The sequence below is a fragment of the Elgaria multicarinata genome, chromosome 7 (genome assembly GCF_023053635.1).
Source record: "Elgaria multicarinata webbii isolate HBS135686 ecotype San Diego chromosome 7, rElgMul1.1.pri, whole genome shotgun sequence".
Taxonomy (NCBI): Eukaryota; Metazoa; Chordata; class Lepidosauria; order Squamata; family Anguidae; genus Elgaria; species Elgaria multicarinata.
Window position 1 is genome coordinate 81,587,973 of NC_086177.1, and position 26,838 is coordinate 81,614,810.

Consider the following 26,838-nt stretch of genomic DNA (forward strand, 5'->3'; position numbering starts at 1 on the left):
TTGTTAAGTTTGTTTCCTTTCAGTGTGTTCAATTTCCATATTAAATTGGTTTCTGTCCCATTTTTATGTCAATTTGCAAATTAATTTCTAAAGTTTATGCAAAAATGCCTGCAGGTTTTTGCACACCTTTCTCCCAATAGACACATTTTGTATGTACTTTCTAAAATGTATGCATCCCCCCCTCCAGTATGTAGTGATTTTGTGTGCACTTTCCCCTAATAAGAGCATTTTGTGCACACTTTTCCCTAATAATTTATTGTGTAAATTCTTCCATTGACAAAGTTGACTGCAATCTTTGAAAATGTGCAGATTTTGGAGTGCAGCCGCATTCTGGTTCCTGTGTTAATCCAAGGAGTGTGAATTAGGTAAATTTGCATCAAAATGTGAACTAAACAAAATTTTGGCCATTCCAGTTGTGATATGTAAACCTTTTTAGAATGACTTTTGCTCCATATTTCCTTAACTGCTGGAAGGAAAATGAAATTAAATGAAATGTAAGGATCCTAAGCAGGATTCCAGGGCTTAGCTTTCAGACCTGCAGGGTTTAGAAAGCCAGTTTTGCCAATTGGAAGAGTATATTTCATCCCACTTAGTGGCACAAAGGGGAAATCAGCTGCCTGCTGCGCTAGGTACCAGCACTTTAAGAGGTCAACAACACATCCTGATGAAGTAGAATATCATAATAGCAGGACTTCTCCTCAGCACAGTGTAGGGTGAAAAAAGCCTGCTGTTCGTTTCCTATTAAGGAAAAAAACAAGGACGCGGTTCTTTCAGCCATAGCTTTTCTTGTATAGAGATGGGAGAGAAATTGGTTGGGTTCACATTATCAAACTCGCACTTCCTGATCCTATACACAAACCAGAATGCAATATTCACAAATATTTACAAAATCCAAATTTTGTGGCAATATTCACATATTCCAAATTTTGCAATGCAGTTCACATTTAAAAACAAACACTGAAAATGTGTATAATGGAGGGTATGTCCAAAGATGTGTGTATATACTTCCTGACTGTTAGAGCAGTGCGACAATGGAATCAGTTACCTAGGGAGGTTGTGGGCTCTCCCACACTAGAGGCCTTCAAGAGGCAGCTGGACAACCATCTGTCAGGGATGCTTTAGGGTGGATTCCTGCATTGAGCAGGGGGTTGGACTCGATGGCCTTGTAGGGCCCTTCCAACTCTGCTATTCTATGATTCTATAAGGGAAATGTCTGCACAGAACTGCTTTATATTAGGGAAAATTGTTTGGAAAAAAACTTGTGTATTTGGTGCATGCAAAAAATGAATAGATTAGGAAAAGTGCATGCAAAAATGCATATATTCAGAGAAATGCACAAAAAAATGCATGTGCATTTTTTTTAAGAATGACAAACTCTTGTGGAAATGGAATGGAAAAATGAGAAATGGAGCAGAATCCAACTTGAAAGAGTTTTCCATCCCTATTCTTGTAATGAGTGCCAAAACATATTGGGAAAAGCTGTGATCTTTCCTTTAGTACAGCCCCAATTGGCCTCAGAAGGAAATCAGGCATTTATACTGCCTGTTTGGTGCATTCTCTTACCCTCCTTATTGCTTTATTATGATTTTATTAGAATGTAAGCCTATGCGGCAGGGTCTTGCTATTTATTGTTTTACTCTGTACAGCACCATGTACATTAATGGTGCTATATAAATAATAATAATAATAATAATAATAATAATAATAATAATAATAATAATTTCAATTGGTATTCCTTACAGTATATCTAATGGTATTGGTAGCCCTAATCAAAAAGCACTGATCTAGACCAGTGCTCCCAAGCCTAGCCCCTTAGATGTGTTGAACTACACCTCCCATCATTTCTAGGAGATGATGAGAATTGCAGTCCAACATATCTGGAGGGCTGCAGATAAGGGAAGGCTGATCTAGATTGTACAGCTCATGGTAACCATACAACTGATCACTGTTATCTATATGAGCTAATAGTTACCTGGTTTACACATACTGGCATTATGCACGTGGAAGATAAAATGGGAAAATTTCAGTACAATATGATGGAATTTTATTTCCCTCAAATCCTGAAGAAGTGAATGCCATTGAGTAATGACTGAAATTCAAGGTTTATATACGCTTACAGATGGAAAAGCTATTTTGCCATAGTAAATTGTGCAGTGTTCCAGGCATCCGCATAATGGCGGCATATTGAATTTCTCCAAGTTTGACCTCAGTTGTGGTGTAACTTTGTTAGTGATGTACATACCCACCTTCCCTTATTGGGACAGGGTGTGACTCCAAATGTAAATTGTGATGTGCTATCTTTATTAGTTAAGAACAGTCTTTCTGGATTAAGTGTCTACCTTGCTCGGTATCCCTTTCCTAACAACAGCTGATGCCAGATGCTACAGAGGGAGTGAAGAGGAGTACAGTGCAATAATGGAATAAAAATAATGAACTCTCTTTCATTGCTCCAAGAATCCAGCAGCCATAGGATTTATGAGCGTGTGTGAGGAATACCCTGGCTTGTCCGTGCAGGCAATCAGGTGAAATGATCATAGCCAGTCTCTTTGGCCTTAGACTGGGAAAGTCTGAAACATTTCAGGAAGTGCGTTTGTAAAAAAAAAATTAAAAATTAGCGAGGCTTATGTTTTATTGACTGCATACCATATGGCGTCCTCACATTGTAAAAAAAGTTGGCTGTCAGTACATAGAGGAACCTAAAAGTTCTCTCTCTCTTTTCCTCCTCTGGACATATGCTGTATCTCCCAAGGCATTCATGGTCTTAATTTAAATTCTCTTGTTTTGGCTCATTTATACTCTCCTATGGAAAGCCAAGTGATGTCATTCTAGTTTTTATATACTTTCTGAAGTCTAGTTGGCATACTACAGCTTAGCACCACTTTATTATTAATGATCTCCCCCTTCTATTAAATGATACACATGTATAACTCAAAATGCAATTTCTTTCTAGAACCAGACATAAGCATATTTTAATCATTACTGTATACCATTCTCATGTTCCAGGATCTGGGTGAATTAAAATCCCATCATATTGCACTGACAGTTTACCTTAATAAAATCATCAATTTTAGGGGGTAATGTGTTTTTATGTCATCGCTGCGCAATGTATTCTGCTTTTCATTTCTGAAAACTGCATTATTTGACATGAGTTGCCATACTGTCCTGCTCAAGCCTGGGCTGCGAGGCAGGTACTTATTAGGGATGGACAGACTGACCTGTGCCTGCAGTAGGCGGGCACTTGCAGAGTTGCTGTTGCTGCCTGCCCCCACTGTCCCAGCTGCATGAGCCCCTCTATACCTCCAATGTTGCAGAAATGCCCCTCTATGCCCACCATTTTGCACAACAAAATTATGGAGCTGCCATCTTGTGTAAAAATGGCAGCTCGCATTGAGGAGTGGGCAGCTGCGGATCACTCGCAGACTGCGCACTGCTCAGATAGTGCATTAGCAAGTGGCCCATGGCTTGGCGAACAGCATTCGGGGGGGGGGTGCTGAACAGGAGGGAGTCGGTCAGACTCCACCCCCATGTTGGCTGCTTGCAACATCCTCAGTACTTACAGAATGGAAAAGGTGCAAGGAGGGGGCAAATTAAATGAGGAATGTAACAGCCGGATGCTGCTATAAGTTATCTCATCTAGCGATGGCATTCATGGTAGCAGGTAGATTAGAGCTTAGGGTCTGCCTGTTATGGAGGTTAGGAAGTCACACTGAGTAAGAAGAACCAGGAAAGCAAACATAATGAAGAAGTCAACAACAAGAAGGGTTAGTAAAGATGGTGAATAAGCAATGGGGAGAGGAAAGAAACCTTGGTGGTGTCTGCATCCTTCACAATCAGTGCATGCATTGGTAGAAATAGCCAGTACCCAGGGTCCCTTTCAAGTTAGGAACAGTGGCATGGAATGGTCCCATGAAATAGCTTCTTGGAAGGAGGCTACAGTGCTGGGAATATATAGACATTTATTTAGCAAACGCTTCCCCGGTGTCAAATAACCGAGTTATATGTGTACTACCACTGTTCCCTCTCCATAACCTAGTTATTACAGGCCACTGCTCACCCGCTTTTTCCTTTCTCCTCTCTCATTTGTAGATGTATTTTTGGAAATGTGGCTTGGAAATGAAGGATGCCTTCAGGGCATCAGTATGTTGAAGTTTGCAGTTCAGAGTGAGTATTTCATTCTTGAGCTGTTGTGAGGCCTTTGCTGAGGTTTTTTGGGGGGAGGGCGACAGATTGGCTTAGTTTCCCTATCAATTCACATTTAAATTTGTGATGGGGTACTCATCCCGGTTGGCTTGCTGCTGTCCCAGAAGCCCTAAGCAGGAAGGAGAAGAAGGAGCTATATTCAGTCCCAGTTTTAGCTGTTGCAAGAGAGAGGCATGAAGCGGAAATGTGGAGGAAAGGGGAAACGAAAGCAACAGGAATGAAATGCTGGAGAGAACAGCTCTCAAGGCTGAGCAAGGACAATAGATTCATCCTGCTTTTCCTTGAGACTTTTATCATTTGTATATGTGTATGTGTGTGCATGTGTGCTGGTAGCCAGAATTCTATCATGTACATACAGCTGTGGCATAGGCCAGTGTTTGCCATAATTTACTTTTTTCCTTACTGACCAGCATGTGTTGTCAAGATGGTACTTATAATGTCATATTCATATCAACTCTGACAAAAGGCTCTAACATACTTAACTCTGGTGCTGTTCTTACTGGTGCTGTTCTTACATGTCATACGTAAGCTACATAGGAGTACAAGAAGCTGCCTTATACTGAATCAGACACTTTGTCCATCTATTTATTTATTCAATGAACAAACAAAACCCTTTTGGTTTAACTTATTTTGCTAAGGGCTTTCCATATTTACTCAAGGTCCAACATGTTGTGAATTTACAGCTCTCAAGGGCCATGCCCTTAACAGTTGCAGTATTTACACAATCATGATATAGTATGGTATCCTATGCTATGGCTATTTCCAGCTTCACCACTAACTTGGAACTGGATGGCTATTGGTAGCAGAGGGATGAAACTAAGTCCTACATCTGTCTGTTCACTGGAGTAGAGACATGGTGTTTATGCAACTGAAGCTACCACGCCCATTATAAATACCCAAGTAGCAATCAATACCATCCACAAAGAATGATAGGGTTGGAAGGAACCAACCAAAAAAATGGTATCCTCAGGCTGAATTTGACCCTTTCATTCACTGTAGTGCTAAAATGGCTGATATCCCCCTTGCCACTGAATTCACTGGGGTGGATGTAGCAGGGGCCTCATGCAGCTCATGGAATGTGTGCTGCCCAGCTCCGACCTAAAGGAACACTTCTTCCTATATGTACATATTGGGCAGTATCCAACGGTGGCATTCCACACACTGAAATAGAGCTAGTAGAGCTCTATGGAATCTTTTGGTTGCGCAAGCATTGCCCATTACACTTGTGCAATGAGTTGTGTGAGCAGTTGCATAACCAGGTACACAATGGGAATGCACAATACATTGCACAATGCGTACACAATGTGTTGTAAAAAATTATGCAAAACATAACCATGCTTGCACAAATGTAACTTCAGTTGGATTCTTTGCTCGTGCATAGTTGGATACTGCCTGTTGGGTCCCCAAGATCATCATTGGAGATGCTTCTCAGTATACCCTCTCAGTCTGCAGTACCGAGGGTGGCGATGGAGGAGAGGGCCTTTTCTCCTGGCTGTGGAATGCTTTTGCTAGAGACTCTCCTCGCACCTATGTCAATGTGTTTTCAGCACCAGGAAAACACAATTTATACTTTCTTAGGTGTTTTAACATAATTTTAACATAATTTTCTTTCTTAAGATTTATTTTAATCTCTTGGAAAGATTGATATGTCAATATGTCTCTGCTCTGGATGGTGATTGGTTGATATTAACCTTTATGAGGCTGACTTCAGCCCTCTCTCAATGTCATCAGATTAGTGTTTTATAGTATGCTTGTTACTGGCCACTTACGGATGTTCGCAGATCCTTTTGATGATGCCATCCACCTCCCATGCGTCTCCTGCTCCTTCTGGTCTTTTTTCCATGACACAAAAAGACCTGGAAAATCTGACTCTTTGGGGTTGAAGTGAAACGTTCCACTTTATCCTGTTGTGTGCAGGAAAAGCAGTGCAATAAAAAATGCCCATTGAATAGGCCACGTGGTCATTGTTTACTTCCTCTTTCTTCCTTGTGTGAAGAAAGTGGAAGTATTGTGGGACAGAAGTGGGGGGAAAGCAAACATGACCCCCCCCCCCCCGGTCTGCTGCTGCTGCTGCTCTCTGTGTGATTAGGTGATTTGACTGTGGTTTGCAATTTGTTTTTCTCTCCCCACACCCCGCCTCTCTCTTTCTCTCTCTGTGCTTTCTCGGCAATTTGTTTAAGTCTCTGTGCTGGTTTTGTGACATTTGATTGTATTAGTGCATGCCTCTTGATCATATTTAATTATTGTCCATTGCCTAAGTTACAAGGTGTCTAATAAATATAAATAAAATAATAAGCTTTGTGTCTGGCCCATATCAAGTTATCTGGAGGATAATTGCCCAGTGCCTGTTGTTCTATGTGCATCCATTGGTGCTGTGCAGAAGGATGAATCCATTCTACAAGAAATTGAGTTGAGCAGGAAAGAATAATTCTGGTTTGGCACCCCAAGACCTCCTTTTGTCTGGGATCTGCTAAGAGTTGCTCACTTCAAAATAGTGAGGATTTATTTGGCTTGCCGTTTGTCATCTGAAGCAAACTGTTTTTCGTCAAGGATATTCTTCAAAGACATTCTAAGATTTATATCAGTAAATTGATACTTTAGGGTATGTACATTTCCATTCCAATGCAACATCGCAAGACATGACATTACACTCGCATTGCAAAGACATTATGCCCTGTATTACAACAGATACACAGGCATAGATGTTTTCCTTTGGGGTGCTAGTTATCTAACACTGTCTTGTAAAGCAGCAGATGAAAAGGTTGTCATGCAGGAGACAATAACAGGAAACCTAAGTTGACAGAAGGCGTCTTAAAATGGCATTATTCTGCAAAGTACTGTATGTTGGAACTGGAGCTATCTTTTCACATTTAAATTCCGCCAGCAAAATCTTCTAGCAAATGGAGCAGAGGTGAACCAGCATGGGAAAGTTTACAGCCAGATGGGTTTCCCAGGTTTTATGAAACCATTCTCCAAATTATACACAAGACTGATGGTAAAAACATCTGAAAAGAGAGGTTTGAGCTTGGAGGATTATAAAACTTTAAAGAGGAGTATTTCTTATATACCCAAAGCATTAAAGTTAACCTAGAATCTCCTGTGCATAAGGTCAGATGGAAATCTAGTCACGGATGTGTCAGGGTGATAATACGAACTTGACTAGACCACCTTTGTAAATTAGTCCTAGTGCCTCAATTTACACTTAAAATAATTGTACCTTTGCAGCATCTCACTGATTTGAAGACTTTCTAAGCATTTTACAGTAAAGGGAAGACAGTTCGAAATCATTATAATGGCATGTGGTAATAATAGTTTATACCATAAAACTGCGGATTAATAGAGCAAGTTTCCCCCTAATTGGAATTCTCTTGTTAGACTTCTCTCATTCTGCTTTTTCTCTCTTAAAAAATATACTAAACATTTAAATGTAGGATAGTAGGAAATGATTTGCTTAAATGATTTGTGCACTGTTTCTCTACCAGAAGGTACATATTTATTTATTTATTTATTTATTTATCTATTTTAAAATATTTCTTGGTCACTTTTCAAGGTAGAAGCCCTCACAAGGTGGCATACAACATAATTGATATACATCAGAAATCAGTATACAAGCTGCATTCAAACTAGCGATGGATGAATCTGTCAATTTTGGTTTTTCTCGTTTTTCCAATTTTACACTTGGTTCATCCTGAACTTTGGGAATTTTTAAATTAAAAATTTGCACGCAAATTCATAAGAAAATTAATTTCTCCTAATACATGCATTTTTGCCACTATACACACTTTTGGGGGTAAGTACATTTCCTAATATGCGTTTCTGAACAGTATTTCCCCTTCTCTCTATATATTTTGTATGCATTTTCTTTAATTTTTTTTGGAGTACTCCATTTCAAAATTTTAAAGTGCAATCCCCCCCAGTTTTGCATTAAAAAGAAAACTGAACAAATTTCATACAAACATCATGAGAAATGCATTGTACTTAATATTAGCTACACTGTTCATGTACCCATGCAACCTTTGAGTTAGTTAATAACTTAATTCACTCAGTCATAACTATCTATTTAACTCTTTTGAAGAATCTTACATGAAGTGTGAATTACTAATAGCAAACTCAGGTGCTATGTAGCTAAACTGGGGCTACTAAGAAAAAGGAGGGAAAATATTAACACACCTGGGGAAAACCGAAGGCTTGTAGACATAGAAAGGATCTTTGGCAGGGAGGTGGGGGACTAAGGAGGTAACCTTCCCAGCAAAGTAACAGTCCAATGAGGAATGAGCATGCAAAGTAGTCACAGAATGTTGAGTGTCTGTAGGGGTGGGGGGAATGAAAACCATGAAGATGGAGGATAAAGCAGAATATCCTGAAGGAATGCAAGGTTGCCTGGAATGCTGAAAGGAGAACTCCATAATGCAAGATTGTTGGTCCTAAGGAGTTCAGCATCCATGCCAAGGCTGTCTTGCCTGTCTGCCATGGCTTCGGACTTCAGGACTCAAATAATACCATGTTCTACACCTGTGGAACCTGGTTCAGGGGATGGTGATTGAGGGCAGGAGTCAGCAATAGTTCTGTGGTAATGGACAGGCCTTCAGTGACTTGTAACCTTACAGGGGTGGAGGATTAACTGCAATGGTCCACTCCCAGAGAGTGATGAACCCCTTTCTGAAATCCTTGCAGAATTATCCCCTAGATTTAACCAATTGTTCTGTTGAGGCCCTGGTCTTTGCCTAGAACAGGCAGATGACTCACGCCACAAATATGGTCACCCCCACATGTCTTCAACTGAATAATAAAACCATATCTGCTCCTTGGTATTCTGAAAAGTTGAGGGCAATGATGTGGTTGCGTAGATGACTAGAGTGAGATGGCAGAAGACTATGAGCATGGCCAAACACAGCTAAGATTCCATCTTTAGTCTTATCTTCTGATGGTAATGGTGATGGAAAATTGTTACTCCACCACCATTGCATCTATACAGTGCCAACCAGCTGAGCTCTTTTTTTGGGGTTGTGAATTGCCTCTCCACAGGAATTTGGTGGTGGAGCCATTGAAAGTTCATGGTGACCTATATGTTTTGCATTTTGATGGGAAAGAATTGCTAGTATTCACCCTGAATTGGAAGTCATAATTATGCAGGGTCAATGACAGGGTTTGCCAGAGCGATGTCTAGTCATGTTGTAATGTATACATTTCAACTTTTGCAATCTGAGGATGTGGACAAGCTTCTTGAAAGTTTGGGTCTCAGTACATCTTCTTTGGATCCTTGCCCATCATGGATATTAAAAGCCTCTTGTGTGGTAGTGGCTGAAGATGTGGACTTCAGAAGTAGTGAATGCCTCCTTGAGGGAGAGTCGGGTCCCAGCTGCTATAAAAGAATAGTAGTGCAACCTTTGCTAAACAAATCTAGCTTAGACCCTATGAACTTGATCAACTACCACTCTCTAATATTCCCATCTTGAGCAAGATGTTGGAGAGGGTGGTAACCCCTCGTTCCAGGTGGCTTTGGAGGAAACTGATTGGTTAGACCCAATCTGGGTTCTGGCCTGCTCTCAGGATGGAGACATTTTTGATGATGTCTGGTGAGTGACTTATGCCAGGGACTGGGTGGTAGGAATGTAACCATCTTGATCCTGCTGGATCTCTCAGCAACTTTCAATACCATTAGCTATGGTATCCTTCTGTGCCACCTCTCCGATTTGGGCTTAGAAAGCATAAGGCTAGAACAGTTCTGGTCCTTTTTTGATGGTCATTCCCAGAAGGTAGCACTGAGTAAGTTCTGTTCCACCCCATGGCCTTTTGTTGTGGAGTGCCTCAGGATTCCAACTTACCCACTATGCTCTTCAAAACCCATATGAAGCAACTGGGAGAAATTATTCAGAGGTTGTGTTGCCATGAATTTCCTGATGATACAGCTCTACTTCTCTCTTCCATATGGATGTGTTTGGGGCTAGATAAGGGAGAAGAAGCTGAAACTTAATTCACATAAGACAAAGGATTGGCTGCATTTCCTTAAGTGGGTTGGGTGGTCTGCTCATGTGGATGGAGGCATTAACCTAGTACTGGAATGCATTTGAAGCTTGGGGGTGGTGGTCCTGTCTGGAAAAGCACAAGGATCATAAGTGGCCAAAAGTTCCTCCTATCAGCTTAGGCATGTACACAGCTGTGGCACAATCTAGAATGACAGAACCCCAGTTATTCATGAGCTAGTTATATGGACTACTGCATTGTGCTTTGCATGGGGCCACCTCTAAGGATGGTTCAGCAACTTCAATAGGTGCAGAATGTGACCACCCAGATGCTAATGGGGGCCAGAAATTCTAAACATGTGACACAACTTTTGAATCAGTTGCATCCAATTCAAAGTGTTCATGTTAATCTTTAAGGCCTGGAGTAGCTTAGGGCCTTCAGGAATCTAAGATCTGTGTCAGAAGTGCCTGCATATAGGACTGACCTGCATGAGTCTCTTCCCACAGCCAGAGGAAATCTAAAATGTCATTACTGCATATTTATGTTTCAGGCCTAATACTGTTAGAACTGCCAGTAATGTGTGAATAATGGTTGACAGTTTCCAACGTGTACTAGTCAAACACAATTTAGATCAGATGTTTAACATGGTTTTATGGCTCACCATGTTCTATCATGGCAAAATTAGGCAGTAAGGTGTTGTTGTTTTTTAGGACAGTTTAACAGTATCTGTTATATCACTTTGAGTCAAATATTATTACATAATATTTCATTATTAATGCATGCTGGCATTTGTAAACCTTGTTCATGGATATTTCACTATTTAATCTTTGTTAAAAGGATAAAGTTTAGTAACTATTCCGATTTTATAAATTCATAGGTTATATAATTATATTAAAAACAGCAACGTATTACGTTTTGTCATTTTTAAAAATTAATTTGTTAAGGGTGCAATCTTATGTATGTTTAGACCCACCCCCAAAAAGCTTTTTTCCCCCTAGGATTGTGCCCTAAATCTTCCAAATCTTTCCTCTGTATTGATATTAAACTATTTACATTGCATTAGTATAAAACAGCAGTGGCCTTCCAGATGTTTTGGCCTACAGTTTCTATGAGCCCTGGCCAGCATATCCAATGATGAGGGATAATGGGATTTATAGGCCAAAATATCGGGGGGGGGGGGCATAATTCCCCCCCCCCCCCGTTTATAAAATAGATGCCCAATGTTGTTTATAGAATGTCGTGCTTTTGTATCTAATAAATCTTTCATCATGAAGGTACATTCAAATTTGATATCACACTTGCTCAGGGCTCATATCTGTAAGCATCCAAAATCTACCTATCTGTGTTCAGGGAATAAGTCCTTCTTGAACATGAATGAATGTGGAGAAGCTAGCAGTAGGGGGGACCTCTCTCCATGGCTGCCTGGGCTCCATTCTGCCAGAGAAAAGGCTGCTGTCCAGTAGAGCTGGCCTACTCCGTACAGCACCATGTACATTGATGGTGCTATATAAATAAATTAATAATAATAATAATAATAATAATAATAATAATAATAATAGAAACCGGCATGTTTATCAAAATGCACAGGAGCAGAGTGTGGTGGTGGGCCAGTTGTGGGATGCTGTCCTCAGGGCTGCCGGCCTGGAGCTTAGCCTGGTAGGTTTTTGGTACTAGGGGAAAACCTTTTTATTTGTTCAAACACTTAACTGATTTTAGCTGTTTTTCTTTAGCTGATTGTCTGTCTGTATTTTATCCAGTCTTACCTCTTTAGCTGTTTTACCACAGTTGTTGTTTAACATGTTTTGCAAGCTCTTAGAAAAACCACAAAACCAAAAATTACAATTAAGTCCCTTCCATTTTGCGTCTGGCTCCAATTCAAGGTGCTATTTTTGACCTTTAAAGAGTTAAATAGTCTGAGACCAAATTGTCTTAAGAACCTGCCCATTTCCCCCAGCCTTCAGATGCACTCTGTTCCCTCACTGTCTGAGGAAAGGTGAGTATGTATCACAGGGCCTTTTCAGTCACGAGACTTAGGCCTCAGCTAGATGAGGGGTGTGTGGAAGGCGATGATCTCACAATTTTATGATTGCAAGATCATCTCCCTGGTTTACACGTGGCACGCAACTTCGCAGCTGCGTGTTTTTTTTGTTAAAGGGGATGGAGTACATGAGTGCTTGTTCGCAGAAGATTAGTGGTTTTTTTATAAAACATTACTTTCCACACTCCCCCCACTCCACCCCTGATAGGCCCTGTGCCAGGCTCCTCGCGGTTACTCATGAGGATCCGGGACAAACAGCGAGGGTGGGCCACACTTTTCATGGCCTCGGGACCATCCCGAGACCGCAGAAAAACCGAGAAAAAAGGGTAGGGTGATACCCAGGGGAAAGGGAGAGATCATCCCTCCCTGTTCCCGAGATCCCCTGTGCATCATGTATACGCACAGAGACGATCCCAGGACAATCCACAGGATATCACCCCATCTAGCTATGGCCTTAGGATCTGACACTCCCTTCTCCAAGAACATATTTGGCCCCTTGCTCCTTACCTTATTTATTTATATAAGCTATTTATGGGCTACCTTTCAGGGCTGAAGCCTTCTGTGTTGAGTTTGGGTTCTGGTTCTGCTAGGTCCAAGTCATTAGTCAGATTCTTTTGGTTATCAAGGTGAAACAAGCCACTTATGCAAAAAGATGACAGTTTATTGATGGAAAATGGATGCAGAATATATACATGCAAAGGAAGTTAACACCTCCTTCCAGCTAATCAAGCTTTCATAGCTGGGTGGCTATTAGGCCCCCCACGATAGCCAGAAGCCGTCCCTTTGCATCAAAGCAGGTTCTCCAGGCCAGGTGCAGTTTTTCCTGAAGCATGAAACCTGTACATTGGATCCTACAGTTTTCCATGTGAGCTGCCTGCCTCTCTCTCAGAAAGTGACAGACTACATCTCTCCCCTCCCTCAGAGAACCAGGTCCCCACCTCACAGGTCCCCAAGGCTTAAGCAGTTGTAGCTAACTATGACCTAATCTATACCAAGCAGGATATTGCACCATGAAAGCAGTACGAAAGCGGTATATCAAAGGCAAGTGCCACACCAAGCAGTATGTAGTGGAATGAAAGTGGTATATGGTATGTGTCAATGGGCCCCAACAGTTTTCAGTGCACTTCAATACCGCTATAAAGCAGTAGTGTGGCTCCTGCCTTTTACATACTGCTTTCATACTGTTTTCATTGTGAAATATCCTGCTTGGTGTAGATTAGGCCTTTGTGTGTATTCAACCTATTATATTTGCCCATTTCTTCCCCCCACTGTTGAAATTTAGGTTGCAAGCTCTGCAGGGAGGGACCTGCCTCTTTTGCTTGTGTTACTCTGTGAATCACCAAATACACTTGTGTTTTGTATACTTTACATGTGATCTGGAATTTGTGCTGGTATTATTCCTAATGTTGTCTATGGAGCAATACATAGTCCCTGTAATACTGAGGGGGAAATGCATCCTTGTCCCATTCCTCTGCCTGAAGGGATGCTTTCCCCTCTGACAGTACAGGGCTTTTTATTTACAGGATGCTGTGTTCATGTTTCAGCATGATTGCTTCCTTTGGGGCTTTTGCCCTGACAAAATTCTTAAAGGAAGCAATAATGCTGGCTAAACCATTTCCAATAAAATAAAATATTGGACAGAGGCAAGAGAAATTTAAGAACTTGATATATAATACACAACCTTTGTCACAACAGCCATGTCCAACTATGCTAAGACCTGTTATTTTCTCTGTCATAATAACTATTGTGCCTTCACCTGTTCAGATTTTATTTTATATATGACTGGTGAGCTGTTTGCTTCCTTTGTTGAGGGAATGTGTGGCTGCTAGTCAAAAGACAGGTCATGATCATAAATCACATTGCTGACTTTCAAGTATGAGAACATTATTTACAGGTAGGTTGTTTGACCTACCTGCTTGGGCTTTCCTTCAGAGCTTAGGGTTAAGTGTGAAAAGGCTGCAGATTTTTTTTTGCTGATTTAGTTGAATTCCCATTCTGTCTGGACCATTTTTGCTTTTCTCCCCCCTTTGATTGTCCCTCAAAAGGGGGAGAACTATATGATGCAGGGGATTAAAATGAGGGAAAGGCAGCCATGAGGACCAGGCTAAGAACTAGTATCCACAGATTGATGCCATGCCAGTGCTCCAAGAGGGCCCATCTCAAAGACTAAAGGCCCTTGGTTCTAGAGGGGCTGCTTGTGAATTGTCAACAATGAGGACAGAGATTTGCATAAAATATGTATAAATGCAAATTTATGAGTAATTATTATAATTTAAATAGGAATACAGTACATCTCACCATAGTGTGGAAGACTGCAACCAGGTAACCCGTGTGCCTGCCTATTCAGTCTGCTGTTCAGGTGCACAGCAATGGTAGCAAGCAGGAGACGACCCTGGCAGCAAGGGGAAACTCCAGAGGGGCCCCCACTGAAGGTGTCCTGCTTGAGCACCTGCCTCCCCCCTCCAATTTAGTGCTGATGGACATAACCAAATCTAGACTTGGAATTTGTAGAGTGGGAGCAAATATCTCCCTCCCCCACTTTTGCAGTTCATCCTCTGTGAAAGCTTATAATGGACTTGAGAGCAAGCTGAAAGTATTTAAGAATGTTATGATGGGATGCATAATGCAAATGCTGTTTTAGGTTGGCTTGAAACCTAAAACAGAAAGAAACATTGTAGGGAAGTAATATGAAGGCATAGGTACACGAGAAATGCCTTGCAGGATTAGACCAAAGAACTATTTAGGCCAGTGTTCTGTCTCCAACAGGTTATAGCCAGATGCAGGTTTTCATCTCTTTAAATGCTTATTTAAATATGTCTTCCCCATCTTTCAGCCTCAAGAGCCCTCCAAGGCATATTACAAACATCAGTTTAAAAACAGTGCAACCCGTTTCTTAAATTCATTAAAAAGGACAGTAGTGATGGTGGTAGGCATCTGTCCCTTATAATTTCTCACCAGTATCTTGAAATCAGAGGTTTATTTCCCTGATACTGTGGAGAGGGCGCCAGGCATTTATTCAGTATTTCATCCTCCAGAAATGCTGTGTTGCAGACCTTCCATTCTGGGAGCAGCATATTTCTCTCTGGGAGTGTTTTGTTTCAAGCTGGATCCTATAAGGCCTACTACCTGATTTTTGAAATGCCACATAGCTGAGCTCTGCTATTGCCAATTCCATTTCTCAGCATTTCACAGCCGGCCAGTCTTTGGGCCTGTGAGTACCAGTTTAGCCTATGGCCTCCAGACACTCAGGGGGATGAGGAGAGCACATTTGGGGTGCACATCCTATAATTGAAAAGCACTGTGGTATTTCAAGGGCTTATCATTAAGGATGGCAAAACTTGCCTTCTTGGCAGCTGGGAAATGTACAAGCTGTTCCTCCGCATTCCTTGGGAAATGTCCAGTTTAAAGCCCTAAATACTATAATTTGAAGCATTAAATTGCTACATTTTACCTCTTTCTCATTTTGATATTATTGCAGCTATTCTGCTCCGAACATCCTCTGTTAGCTGAGCTGGCAGAATTCTGCTGGCTCTCTGCCCTCCCAAACTCTCTTCAGCTAGGAGGATATCCAGGGAACTCTTGATAAGGGTGAGGCAGCTGGTGGGCCGCGTGCATTGGCAACCCTTCGAACCAGTGCAGCCACAGTGTTTCCAAGTCGTCCCACTGTGTCTGTGGCCTCAACCTGCTGCTTCCACTAGGCATACTTAAATTATATATTTCATTATCCCTTTTCTCCTTCCCTGCCAGGTGCTTTGTCAGGCAAAACTAGCTCTGACAACTGTGTGTGTATGTGGGTGGTTGGGTGGTTAAAAAGAAATGAAAAACAGCTTTAATAGGGGCATTTTAAAGCAGAGGATCATTTTAAAGTGGTGGTGGGAAGTGGTACTTAGGGTGACCCTATGAAAAGTACAGGGCTCCTGTATCCTTAACAGTTGTACAGAAAAAGGAATTTCAGCAGGTGTTATTGGTATGCATGCAGCACCTGGTGAAATTCCCTCATCATCACAACAGTTAAAGCCGCAGGAGCCCTGCCTAGCATGACTAGATACAAAAGAGGGCAGGGGTCCTGCAGCTTTAACGCTAGCTGACAGGGAAAAATCAACCACTGGGGTTCCAGATGCATGTACATCCCAAAAGAAAAAAAACATCATATCTGGAACCTCATAGGGCATGAATGGCATCAGGGTTCAGCATTATTGGGCAAAGGCCAAGGCCTTCACCAACTCAGGGGATCCATTGTGATCCTCTAATGCCTCCTGATTTTGCTGCTGATTCTCCTTGCTTTCACTGCTGTTCAGCAGTAAGGAGTACTTACCTCACACTCTCCTGTAGGCAAACTGGGCACACTGGGAAAGGCAAGTGAAGGTGGAGTGGTGACAGTTGCAAAGAGGAGAGGGGGCCCTTAGAGAGGAAAGCCCATTGGGGTCTCTCTCTCCCAGCAGCCCCATAGAACCTGGAGCTGGTCCTATCACAGAGGGAAGCAGCCTGGGGGTGTTTTGTCCTAATTAAATTGCTGACCCAAAAAGGCATATCTATCTGTCGCATTTCTGTCCTGCTTTTCAATAACCAAACTTTGAAGGAACCCTTTACCCACTGGCACTGCGTCTATGCTTTAAATTGCCCATTCCTGAAACCACATTAAAAAAAACATGTTCCGGGCTTGAACTGTGTTCTTAGGCCTTCAGCCAGTATCACTGTATATTATTACAACTGAAATTAGTTAGGGAGAAACAGCTTAATGGATGATTTATTGTTGTTGTTGTTGTTGTTGTTGTTGTTGTTGTTGTTGTTGTTGTTGTTAGCAGCTGTGAATGTATTAGGTGAGGGGGGAGGGAAGAGATAAGAACAAGCATAGGATGCACCTCTCCTTGGTTGTGCTTTCAGGAGCCATTGCAGAGGGAAGTAGGTGAAGTGAAACCAGGTCCCATTGCTAACCTCACCCCACCCCTTCAATCTCTTGGATCTAGAATGTCCCAACCTAAGATTTGCCTTGACGCCCTTCATGGCATATTTGAGTAGTGAATTCAAGCCAATTTCTGAAGCCGTCCCCCACTTCCCACCATCCATGATCAGCCCTCTCTCGGGCTCTTCGCTGTCCATTGAAATTCAGGTCTCTGTACCCAGTGAGCCTTTTCCTTCCATGCATCTGTTAGGAGGAAACTGGCGATCGTCTTCCTTCTGCACAACTCTTCACTAGCAACTGGTGTTCTTCTCCCTTCCGTGCAAACTCTCTTTCTGCAGCCCCATTCTAAGAACTGATGAGGAACATGAGTGGGTGTATGAGACAATGAAAGCCATTCCTGATATCAGTGAGCAGCTTTCAGATGCAGAGATGAGGCAACTCCGTACAACTGTCATACGAGAATACTGGGTGAAAGGAAGTACAGGTAGGATGAACAAGTCAGTTGTTGTGATTTATTTATTTTTAACAGTCTGCTGTGCAAACCGCTTGTGCCTTTAAATGGGCCTTCCCCAATCTGGTGCCCTCCAGATGTGTGATGGACTACAACTCCCACCATAGGCTGTGCTGGAAAAGTAGCACAATAAAAACAGCCACTGAATGGGCCACATGGTCATTGTTTACTTCCTCATTCTTCCCCTGTGTGAAGAAAGAGGGAGTATCGTGGGACAGAAGAGGCGGGGGGGAAGTGACGGTAAGGAAATGTGATTCCCCCCACTTGATGACGCTCGAGTGACTGTTTCTTGGTAGAAAGGTGACATATAACTCAAATAAATAAATAAATAGTGTTGATTGGGCCCAGAGGGAGAAGCCCATGAATGGACAGTGGTAGCAGTGGTGAGGAGGAGGTAGGCCCATTCAACGAAGAAGGCCCATTGAAAATTTCTTGTCCAAGGACCTCTCAAAACGTGGATCCAACATGGTATACATGGAGTGCCAGTGTAAGTGAATTTAGCCTGTTATTTCACCTTTTATATTTCTGCATTCAACTTTTCTTTACCTCTCTTCATTATTTGATTTGATTTGATTTATTACATTTATATACCGCCCATAGCCAAAGCTCTCTAGGCGGTTTACAATTAATTTCCATGCTCACCAGTCTATCAAGGTCATTCACAATCCTTAACTATGGAGTCTATAGTGTCACCTGAGGTTTGTATGTAATCCTTGCCAAGTCCAGACTTCTATCAGTTAAGCAAGGATTACACAGCAACATTTCTGCCAACTGTAACATCATTTTAATCCTGCAAAAGTGTCGATTTTGAACAGTTAATATTGTGCTGGTGATCCTTTACATTAGAGAAACAAGTCACCTGAAGTGAATATAGTGAATGAAGGACATGTTATTAATAGACAGAATTGTAATCTAAGCAGGCAGAAACTATATTAGCATAAATTATGTTGAGATAATAAAAAGGACAATTTTAAGGTCAAAGCTTATGACTTACGATAGTGATGAAAACTGGCATCTTGCTTGGATGGGTGTAAATCTGGGGAAACAAAATGACTCTGTCCAAATCTTCTGTATCTTAGTCACTGGAACAGTCCAGTTATGTTGAATTAGGTGCTCTGTTGATTTAATATACATTCAGTTAAAACTGCAATATAGTAGCATAGAAAGTGGTCTAAAATTGCTGAGCGCCAATGTGTGCATGAGATAAAAGCTAATCTTAATGACTCAGACTGTCACATCACGCCTTTAAAGGGGAAAAAAAAAGCTGCTTTGCATCAATGTGCAATCTTTTCCAGTTCTTTGAACCTGGTTAAGCAATATTTTCAATCTCATCTGATTTGGCAAGCTAAAAATAAACGCAAAATTGATTTTTTGCTAAGTAAAACTGACTTGATAAAAATAATACATGCCTGACGAGTCTTTAATCTCCCAAGATCATTTTACAGACAGAGCTTCAAGAAAGCAAATGCATGAAAAAAAAATTGAGCTATGTTGTTGTGTCATAAGGGTTTTCATCCTAATTCCTTTCTCAGATACCATTTTGAAATGGTAACAGCAATACTTTTATGATTTTCTTTGCAAATCATAAAGAAGTTCTTACATTAAAACAAAGATTTCCCCAATCTGGTGCCCTCCAGATGTTTTGGACTTCAACTCCCATCAGCCCCAACCATTCATGCCCAATGGTTAAGAATGCTTTGAGTTGTAGTCTGAAACTTCTGGGAGGTACCAGTAGGGAATTTAGGGCTGGGCCTAAATCAAACCTTCAGCATTTCTCTGATGGAATCAGGAAGTGCTTTAACACCTTTGTAGTCTTTCTGCCCTACAACCTACCTTCTGCCATTACAAGTTACTCCACAGGATCTGAGTGTATTCATTTCATTTTCAGTTCTTTGTTGATTTAAAAACTGGGAGGAGGTTTGTTCTTTAGATTAAAGATATAGTAGAACAGAGCCCGTCTCCCGCCCCAATAATTCTTGTAGAATCTGTCCACAGCCATTCAAAAAGGACTTCACAAGCATGTGAAATGGCAAGCTATTTGGCACGGTAATGTCCATGTGTGTGTAGGGTGGCCACTTGTGCATTGCCAGAGAAGAGGGAATGCATCCCCCCAAAAGGGACCGAAAGAGGACATAGATCTGCATAAAATCTGCACATGTTAATTTATATCTATGGATGCAAAATCTACAGATGCAAAATTAGAATGACTACTATAATTTAAAGAGGAATAAAATACATATCACCATAGCAGTGAAGACAGTGACCAAGGCTAGATCTACACTCCTGCTTTATAGTGGTATTAAAGTGCACCGATCACTGTTGGGGCACCATCCACATCCCATATACCATTCATAGTGTTAGTTCCTGCTTTTTATTCCACATTCATAGTAATTTGACACAAGGTGTAGATCTGGCCCAAGTGACCTGTGTGCCTGCTCATTCTGCTGCCCAGGGGCTCATTGGTCACATGGAATAATGGGCTCAAGCTACAAGAAGCCAGATTCCGGCTGGACATCAGGAAAAACTTCCTCATTGTTAGAGCGGTACAACAATGGAGCCAGTTACCTAGGGAGGTTGTGGGCTTTCCCACACTAGAGTCATTCAAGAGGCAGCTGGACAACCATCTGCCAGGTATGCTTTGAGGTGGATTCCTGCGTTGAGCTGGGGATTGGACTCGATGGCCTTATAGGCCCCTTCCAACTCTACTATTCTATGATTCTAGGTAACTTTAAAGTTGCAGCAGCAAGAAAAATAGTCTCCTTTAAAGGGACAAAGGCTAGACCTACTGTTTTATAGCTGTATGGAAGTGCACTGATAACTGTTGGGCCACAATCCACATTCCATATACCTCTTTCATTGTGTTATATCCTACTTTTTATTCCACATTCGTAACGATTTGACAAGGTATGTGCTTCTCCTGGTGGGTTCCAGGGGTGGCAAATTGGTCTCCGGACCCTCTGAAGTTGCTTACCCCTGATTTCGATGTTACCAAGTCAAGCATATATAAGCTCTTATGTCTGGAAACAAGAGCAGGAAGATAGACAATTACAAGAAAAAGTATATTAAAATATGTTTCATAGTTACTCATATAGATTTATTGTGATTTGTTATGTCGGCTTCATGCTGCAGACATGTCAATTTTATTTTCTGTCATAGGCTAATATATTACAATTTTAATTCCAGTGGATGGAAGCCAAGCGTTCTATACAGTTCTCAAAGGCTCTGTTAGACCACAGTCAAAGTTTTACAAAAAAATAATTGGAGGAAACTTTATTTTAGCACCCAGTCGGACTTCTACCAGCAGTACATCCAGACTGTCTCGGTCATCATTATGCCACATAGGGGTAAGTTATAACAGAGGCACCACTATTAAGCAAGTAATATGAATAGTAACTGAGAAGGCCAAGTAGACACTTCTATCTTTCCTTTGTCATCCATCAAGAGAGGAAGGAAAAACAGAGAAGAGACATGAAAATGTTTTAAAAAGTCTAAAATGCCTTTGTGCCTTACTGATGGATTTTTAAAATTTACCTCTTAGCAGGTGTTGCCTTCATGTGTTACTCGGGTAAAATATGAGAGCTGCAATCATTCACAAAGTTGACTTGCTCAGATTCTGTTGACTGCAATAGGCTAACTTACACAGTCAAGGTGGGTAATTTCTGCTCACAGAGCACTGGATATAACCCAGTGGTTGCAGTCTTACACCATCGCATAGAAACCAGTCACCTAGAAAGTAAAAGTAAATTGAAATCCAATCTTAAAATATGGTTCAGGAAGGGTATGGCTTTTAAAAACAAACAAACACTCCAGAGATCCAGAACAGATCTTGAACATAAATTTATTAGCTGCCTTGAACCCTAACTGGGATGGAGTCTCTCAGGGAAAAATAGAAATCAGTTCAAAATAAGCAGTTCATTAATCAGGGAGGAAGGGTTTTTGTAAATGTAACAAAAAACCTTTGCTTTCTCCATCTCTTGAGAGGCAGGCAAAAAGAGTGTAGCCCTATTAGACCCCATGTAGACTCATTGTTTGGAAGGGAAGTAGGACCGTGCCCACTGTCCTGCCTCCACCCCAAACTCTGTGCATTGACCATTCCCGTGTGCCCAGAGCCTATGAAGATACAATTCGTGCATATGTTGGCTCTTCTTGTGTGACTGAAGGCCTGTATTTGGCTGAGAAAGGAAGAAAAGGGAGAAAGCAATAAGGAATTGAGCCTTTCCTTGAATTTAGCTTGACCCCAAGTACAAAAGCCATTGTTGTTGTTGTTTATTCGTTCAGTCGCTTCCGACTCTTCGTGACTTCATGGACCAGCCCACGCCAGAGCTTTCTGTCGGCTGTCGCCACCCCCAGCTTCCCCAAGGTCAAGTCTGTCACCTCCAGAATATCATCCATCCATCTTGCCCTTGGTCGGCCCCTCTTCCTTTTGCCTTCCACTTTCCCTAGCATCAGCCTCTTCTCCAGGGTATCCTGTCTTCTCATTATGTGGCCAAAGTACTTCAGTTTTGCCTTTAATACCATTCCCTCAAGTGAGCAGTCTGGCTTTATTTCCTGGAGTATGGACTGGTTTGATCTTCTTGCAGTCCAAGGCACTCTCGGAATTTTCCTCCAAGAAAAAAGTATAATTTAACTAAACAGTGGGCCACTTTGTAATAACTCAGGGTATATTCCAAATGATCTGTAACTGATTTCACCCCACCCCGCCCTGCCAGTTCAGTTGATGCTTCCCCACAAAGTGTGAGAATTAAAAGAAGCAAGAGACAGGGGGATGGCTGGCCAAAGCAAAATCCACAAACGTATTAGTCCTTATGTGATTATTTTAACCTGGAGCCTCAGCTTAAGCCCAACTAGATGTGAAGGTTGATACGCATGCTGTTGCCAGACTCAACAGCTGCCCTTCCATGTCATCTAGTAGCACTTACCTTTGTTGTGAAATCACATTGTTTCCCTTCCTTCAGTGCTGCTTGCAGGGAAATGTGGAGTGCCATGATAAGTACTATTAGATGTTATGGGAGGGAAAGGTTACACCTATTGTGGTCACTTTTGTGAATGTCCATACATTTAATATCACAGGTTTCATTAAAACTGAATATATGGACACAAGAACTTTCTTGTCTTTTTGGCAAGAGTAGAGCCTTCTCAGTAGTAGCACCCTGGTCATGGAATTCTACCTAGAGAAGTTTGACTGGCCCTTATTTTGATGGGCTTATATCTGTTATACGTGGAAGACAGGGGTTGAGCCAGGTCCACAGGACACAAAACTGCAACAACTGTGCATACGCTAATTTATATCTATATAAGCTCATTTAGAAATAATTACTAGGATTTATTTAAATTTCACAGACAGCAGAGCCAGCCAATTTATTTCAGGCAGCCAATTAACTGCTCATTCAAATCGCCTCAAATTAATTAATTAATTTGCAACCCCATCCCAAATCATCCCCAAATAGTAGCTCCTCTGAGTTTACAATCGTGTGGAAAAAAATCTCTATGCTCAGCTTAATGTCCATCATACCCTGGCATTCCTCTGCTATTGCTGGCATGATATGCCTTAGGGTTCTTTGTTTGCTTTGCTTTCCCTTTAAATATAATAATATAGTTTTTAAAACAACAACACTGATTTTAGCTTAAGTTGTTTTAAAGCACTATGTGCTTTTGAATGAAGAATTTATGTGGCATAGGCCAGGGGTGGGCTGCACTTCATTGGTGGACACAGCCAAAGGCAAAAGGGATGGGATAATAATAATAATATAACTTAAAGCACTAACTGCCAGAAACTAATCCTTAGGAGAGTCATTTCAACCTTTTAGAATGGGGGGGAAAGCTGTGCAAAAGCCAGGAAACCACCCAATGAGTGGGGGGAAAGAGGATCAGGGCCGGCGCTGCCATAGAGGCAGCTAAGTCGGCGGCCTAGAGCGCCAACCAAAGGAGAGCACCGAATGGCTGTTCTGAAGCCATTCCGAAGCCACCGCTCTGCCCCCCTCCCCAACCTCAGCGTCCTGGCTTCGAAGCCAGCAAAGCCAGGACGCTGGGGTTGGGAGGCGGGGCGGCAGCTTCGGAAAGGCACGCCCAGCTGAAAGCCACTCACAGCCTAGGGCGCTGAATAGTCTGGCACTGGCCCTGAAGAGAATGAGGCCACACTTGAATCCTAGTAGGTCTGGATTTGGCCCCTGGTCCTGAGGTTCCCCACCCCTGGCATAGCCAGATAGGAAGCCCCCGATTCTGAAAGCCTATATGGATGAGTAGGCCATTTGCTTCATTAGAAATAAAAAGAGTGTTGGCCATTCCATGAATCAAGGGAATTAAGCTTTGAGGACTTGTTTGATACTTGATAAGTTATCAGAGCCTGGTGGAAGTTCTGCAGGAAAATGAGCTTTCTGCGCAAGACTTTTGAGTCTAGTGTAATGTAGAAACTGGGGTTGCTTTCCTGCCTCTTCTTGTGAGTTGAATTGTTCTGATTGGCATGAAGAGGTTGGAGGATGTTGTTTGATTTTTGTGTGGCTGGCATTGTCACTTACAATCACTGACAATAAGCTTACATCAACCCTCTGGAATTGATGCCACTAGGCTTACCTTTCAAGCATTTAAAAGGATTGTGTCTCACGCAGGGTCTCATCCAAACAAAACAATGAATGGATTCTGAATGCCTCTGGGATGCAGGAGCAAATGGCTCACAAAGACCCTGTCTTTCAGAATTCCTTGTGCTAGCCTGACGGAATAAAATAGCCAACCTTGGGCGAGAATGACAGCGAGAAAAGATTAATTCTCCTTTATTCTTTCTCTCTAAATTGGATCTTTCTTACAGATTGCCAGAGGTGTGCCAGAGCTGTTTTCTAAGAAGAGAAAGAAAAGCCAATTTTGAATGTGTTCTTTGGTGACAGCTTTAGCTGAAGTTTTTGTCACTGTAGGCAAAGTATAACATTAGTTATCCAATCCAGCCACGGTATACTGCATTTAATTGTTGAAATGAGAACAGATACTGTTCCCGGGCAATATTTTATGCAGCCACACTCAGAATTGACAGGACCTGTTGAGAGGAAATTATCTTTGATAGTTGCTAAGTGGAAGGAATAACATACATACACACATACACACACAAAGTTTTCTGGCGCTTGGCTTGGATTTGCTGTTTTGAACAGTAGCAGATCTTTCCTAACTAGCATTGTTTCCGTAATTTCCACTTGCGCAAGTAAAAAAAAAAGACGGGCCAAAATGCATACTTATGCATTCTGATGCTTCACTGTGTTCATTACTCCACACTTCAAGAAGGATGCAGACAAACTGGAGGGAGTTCAGAGGAGGGCAACGAGGATTATCAGGGGTCTGGAAACAAAGCCCTGTGAGGAGAGACTGAAAGAACTGGGCATGTTTAGCCTTGAGAAGAGAAGCCTGAGGGGAGACATGATAGCACTCCACAAATACTTGAAAGGTTGACACACAGGGGAGGGCTAGGATCTCTTCTCGATCATCCCAGAGTGCAGGACATGGACTAATGGGCTAAAGTTAAAGGAAGGCGGATTCTGGCTGGACATCAGGAAAAACTTCCTGACTGTTAGAGCAGTACGACAATGGAACCAGTTACCTAGAAGGTTGTGGGCAGCTGGATAACCATCTGTCAGGGATGCTTTAAGGTGCATTCCTGCATTGAGCAGGGGGTTGGACTCGATAGCCTTGTAGGCCCCTTCCAACTCTACTATTCTATGATTCTACTGCATAAGAAAAAAAGACATTTTTGTTTGTTCCAAAAAAAAAAAAAGTAAAACAAATAAATGCCAGGATTACCTGTATACTGTGTAATGGCCTATAGCAGGCTCTCAAGAAACTTATGGCCTCTGGAATGTAGACATCTATAATGGAAATAATGAAAGCTACTTAAACCATGGGCAGTGAAGATCCTGTTTAGTATGGAAACATATTTGATAGAGGCCCTTTATATAACAAACAATTTCCTTACCTTGCCATTTTCATTTTACATACCTTTTAATGTAGGTCAGACTGTACCCCAACCTGGTAACCTCCAGATGTTTTGGACTTCAATTCTCATCAGTCCCAGCTATCATAGTCAATGGCTAGTGATGCTGGGAGCAGCAGCCCAAACATCTGGAAGTAATCAGGTTGGGGAAGACAGCTCAAAGTATTCTGAAGTGCATTCTCTCTCCGTTGTCTTCCTAGTCCTGCTGTGGAATGACAATTCTGTGTCACATAGGATTTTCAAGTACGAGCAACATTGCTTCACAGTAGAACCCGCCTTGAGAGGGTTTCAACTTCAAAGGCTGCCTAAAAATAATTTTAAATTAAAAAAATCATAAATGATAGGATCTCATCAAAGGGGCATTTTTAACCTGTAGGCCAATGATTATACACACACACACACACACACACACACACACACACGTGATTGAAGAAGGTACTGCTGGCTTGAAACACAGGGACACATTTAAAATAAACACATTTTAAGAACCAGATAACCCTAAGATGCATACTCCTAGGATCCTATTAAGGTGCATGTTTCGACAGAAAAGGGTCCTACGACTTCCAGCATTCTCCATCCAGCCATGCATAGTATCATGCTCTTAGTATATGCATGCCAAGTGTCAGGTATCTATGTTTAGAAGTATAATGCTGGCAGACACACATCCATTATTATTATTATTATTATTATTATTATTATTATTGATGTTATTATTACAGTTTCTGTAATATAGACTATTCCTTCCCTAATGCTCCCCAACATGGAATTTGCGTTTTTCACAACAAGTGCACACTGGCTTGTTTTTTTTATTGAGCTATCCACCACTACTCCAAGATCCTTTTCCTGGTCAGTCACTGCCAGATCACATCCATTAGCCATATGCAAAGTCAAGTTTGGATCTTGTTATATTTGTCCCAACGTTCATCACTTTACTCTTGTCTACATAGAACCCCATTTTCTATTTTAATTAGAGGATGGGTACATCCTTAGATGCCTGTATTACAGAGACAACTTAGAACTGGCTGATTGCATGACCCAAAGAAGGCAGTAGTGTAGTGTGTTGTTGTGGGAGCCTGGTGTGTTGTTGTTCTTGTTGTTCCATCCTTAAAGGCGGCCTAAAAATAATTTTAAATAATTAAAATGCATAAATGATAGGTTTTCATCAAAGGGGCCTTGTCCTTGTAGTTAAGTAGGGTGTGTGTATGCTATACTGACAGTGATGAGCTCTTCCAGTGGATCTTTCTTGCTCTCCT

At 41.7% G+C, this 26,838-nt stretch overlaps 1 protein-coding gene across 1 annotated transcript in view; it reads left to right on the forward strand.

Annotated features, from left to right (window-relative positions):
• CNBD1 (cyclic nucleotide binding domain containing 1) overlaps positions 1 to 26,838 on the forward strand; it is a 177,657-nt gene that overhangs the window by 63,382 nt on the left and 87,437 nt on the right. The window contains exons 5-6 of the mRNA XM_063131313.1: positions 17,444 to 17,589; positions 20,800 to 20,960. Of these exons, the coding sequence (XP_062987383.1) occupies positions 17,444 to 17,589; positions 20,800 to 20,960 (307 nt within the window). The remainder of the gene's footprint in view (positions 1 to 17,443; positions 17,590 to 20,799; positions 20,961 to 26,838) is intronic.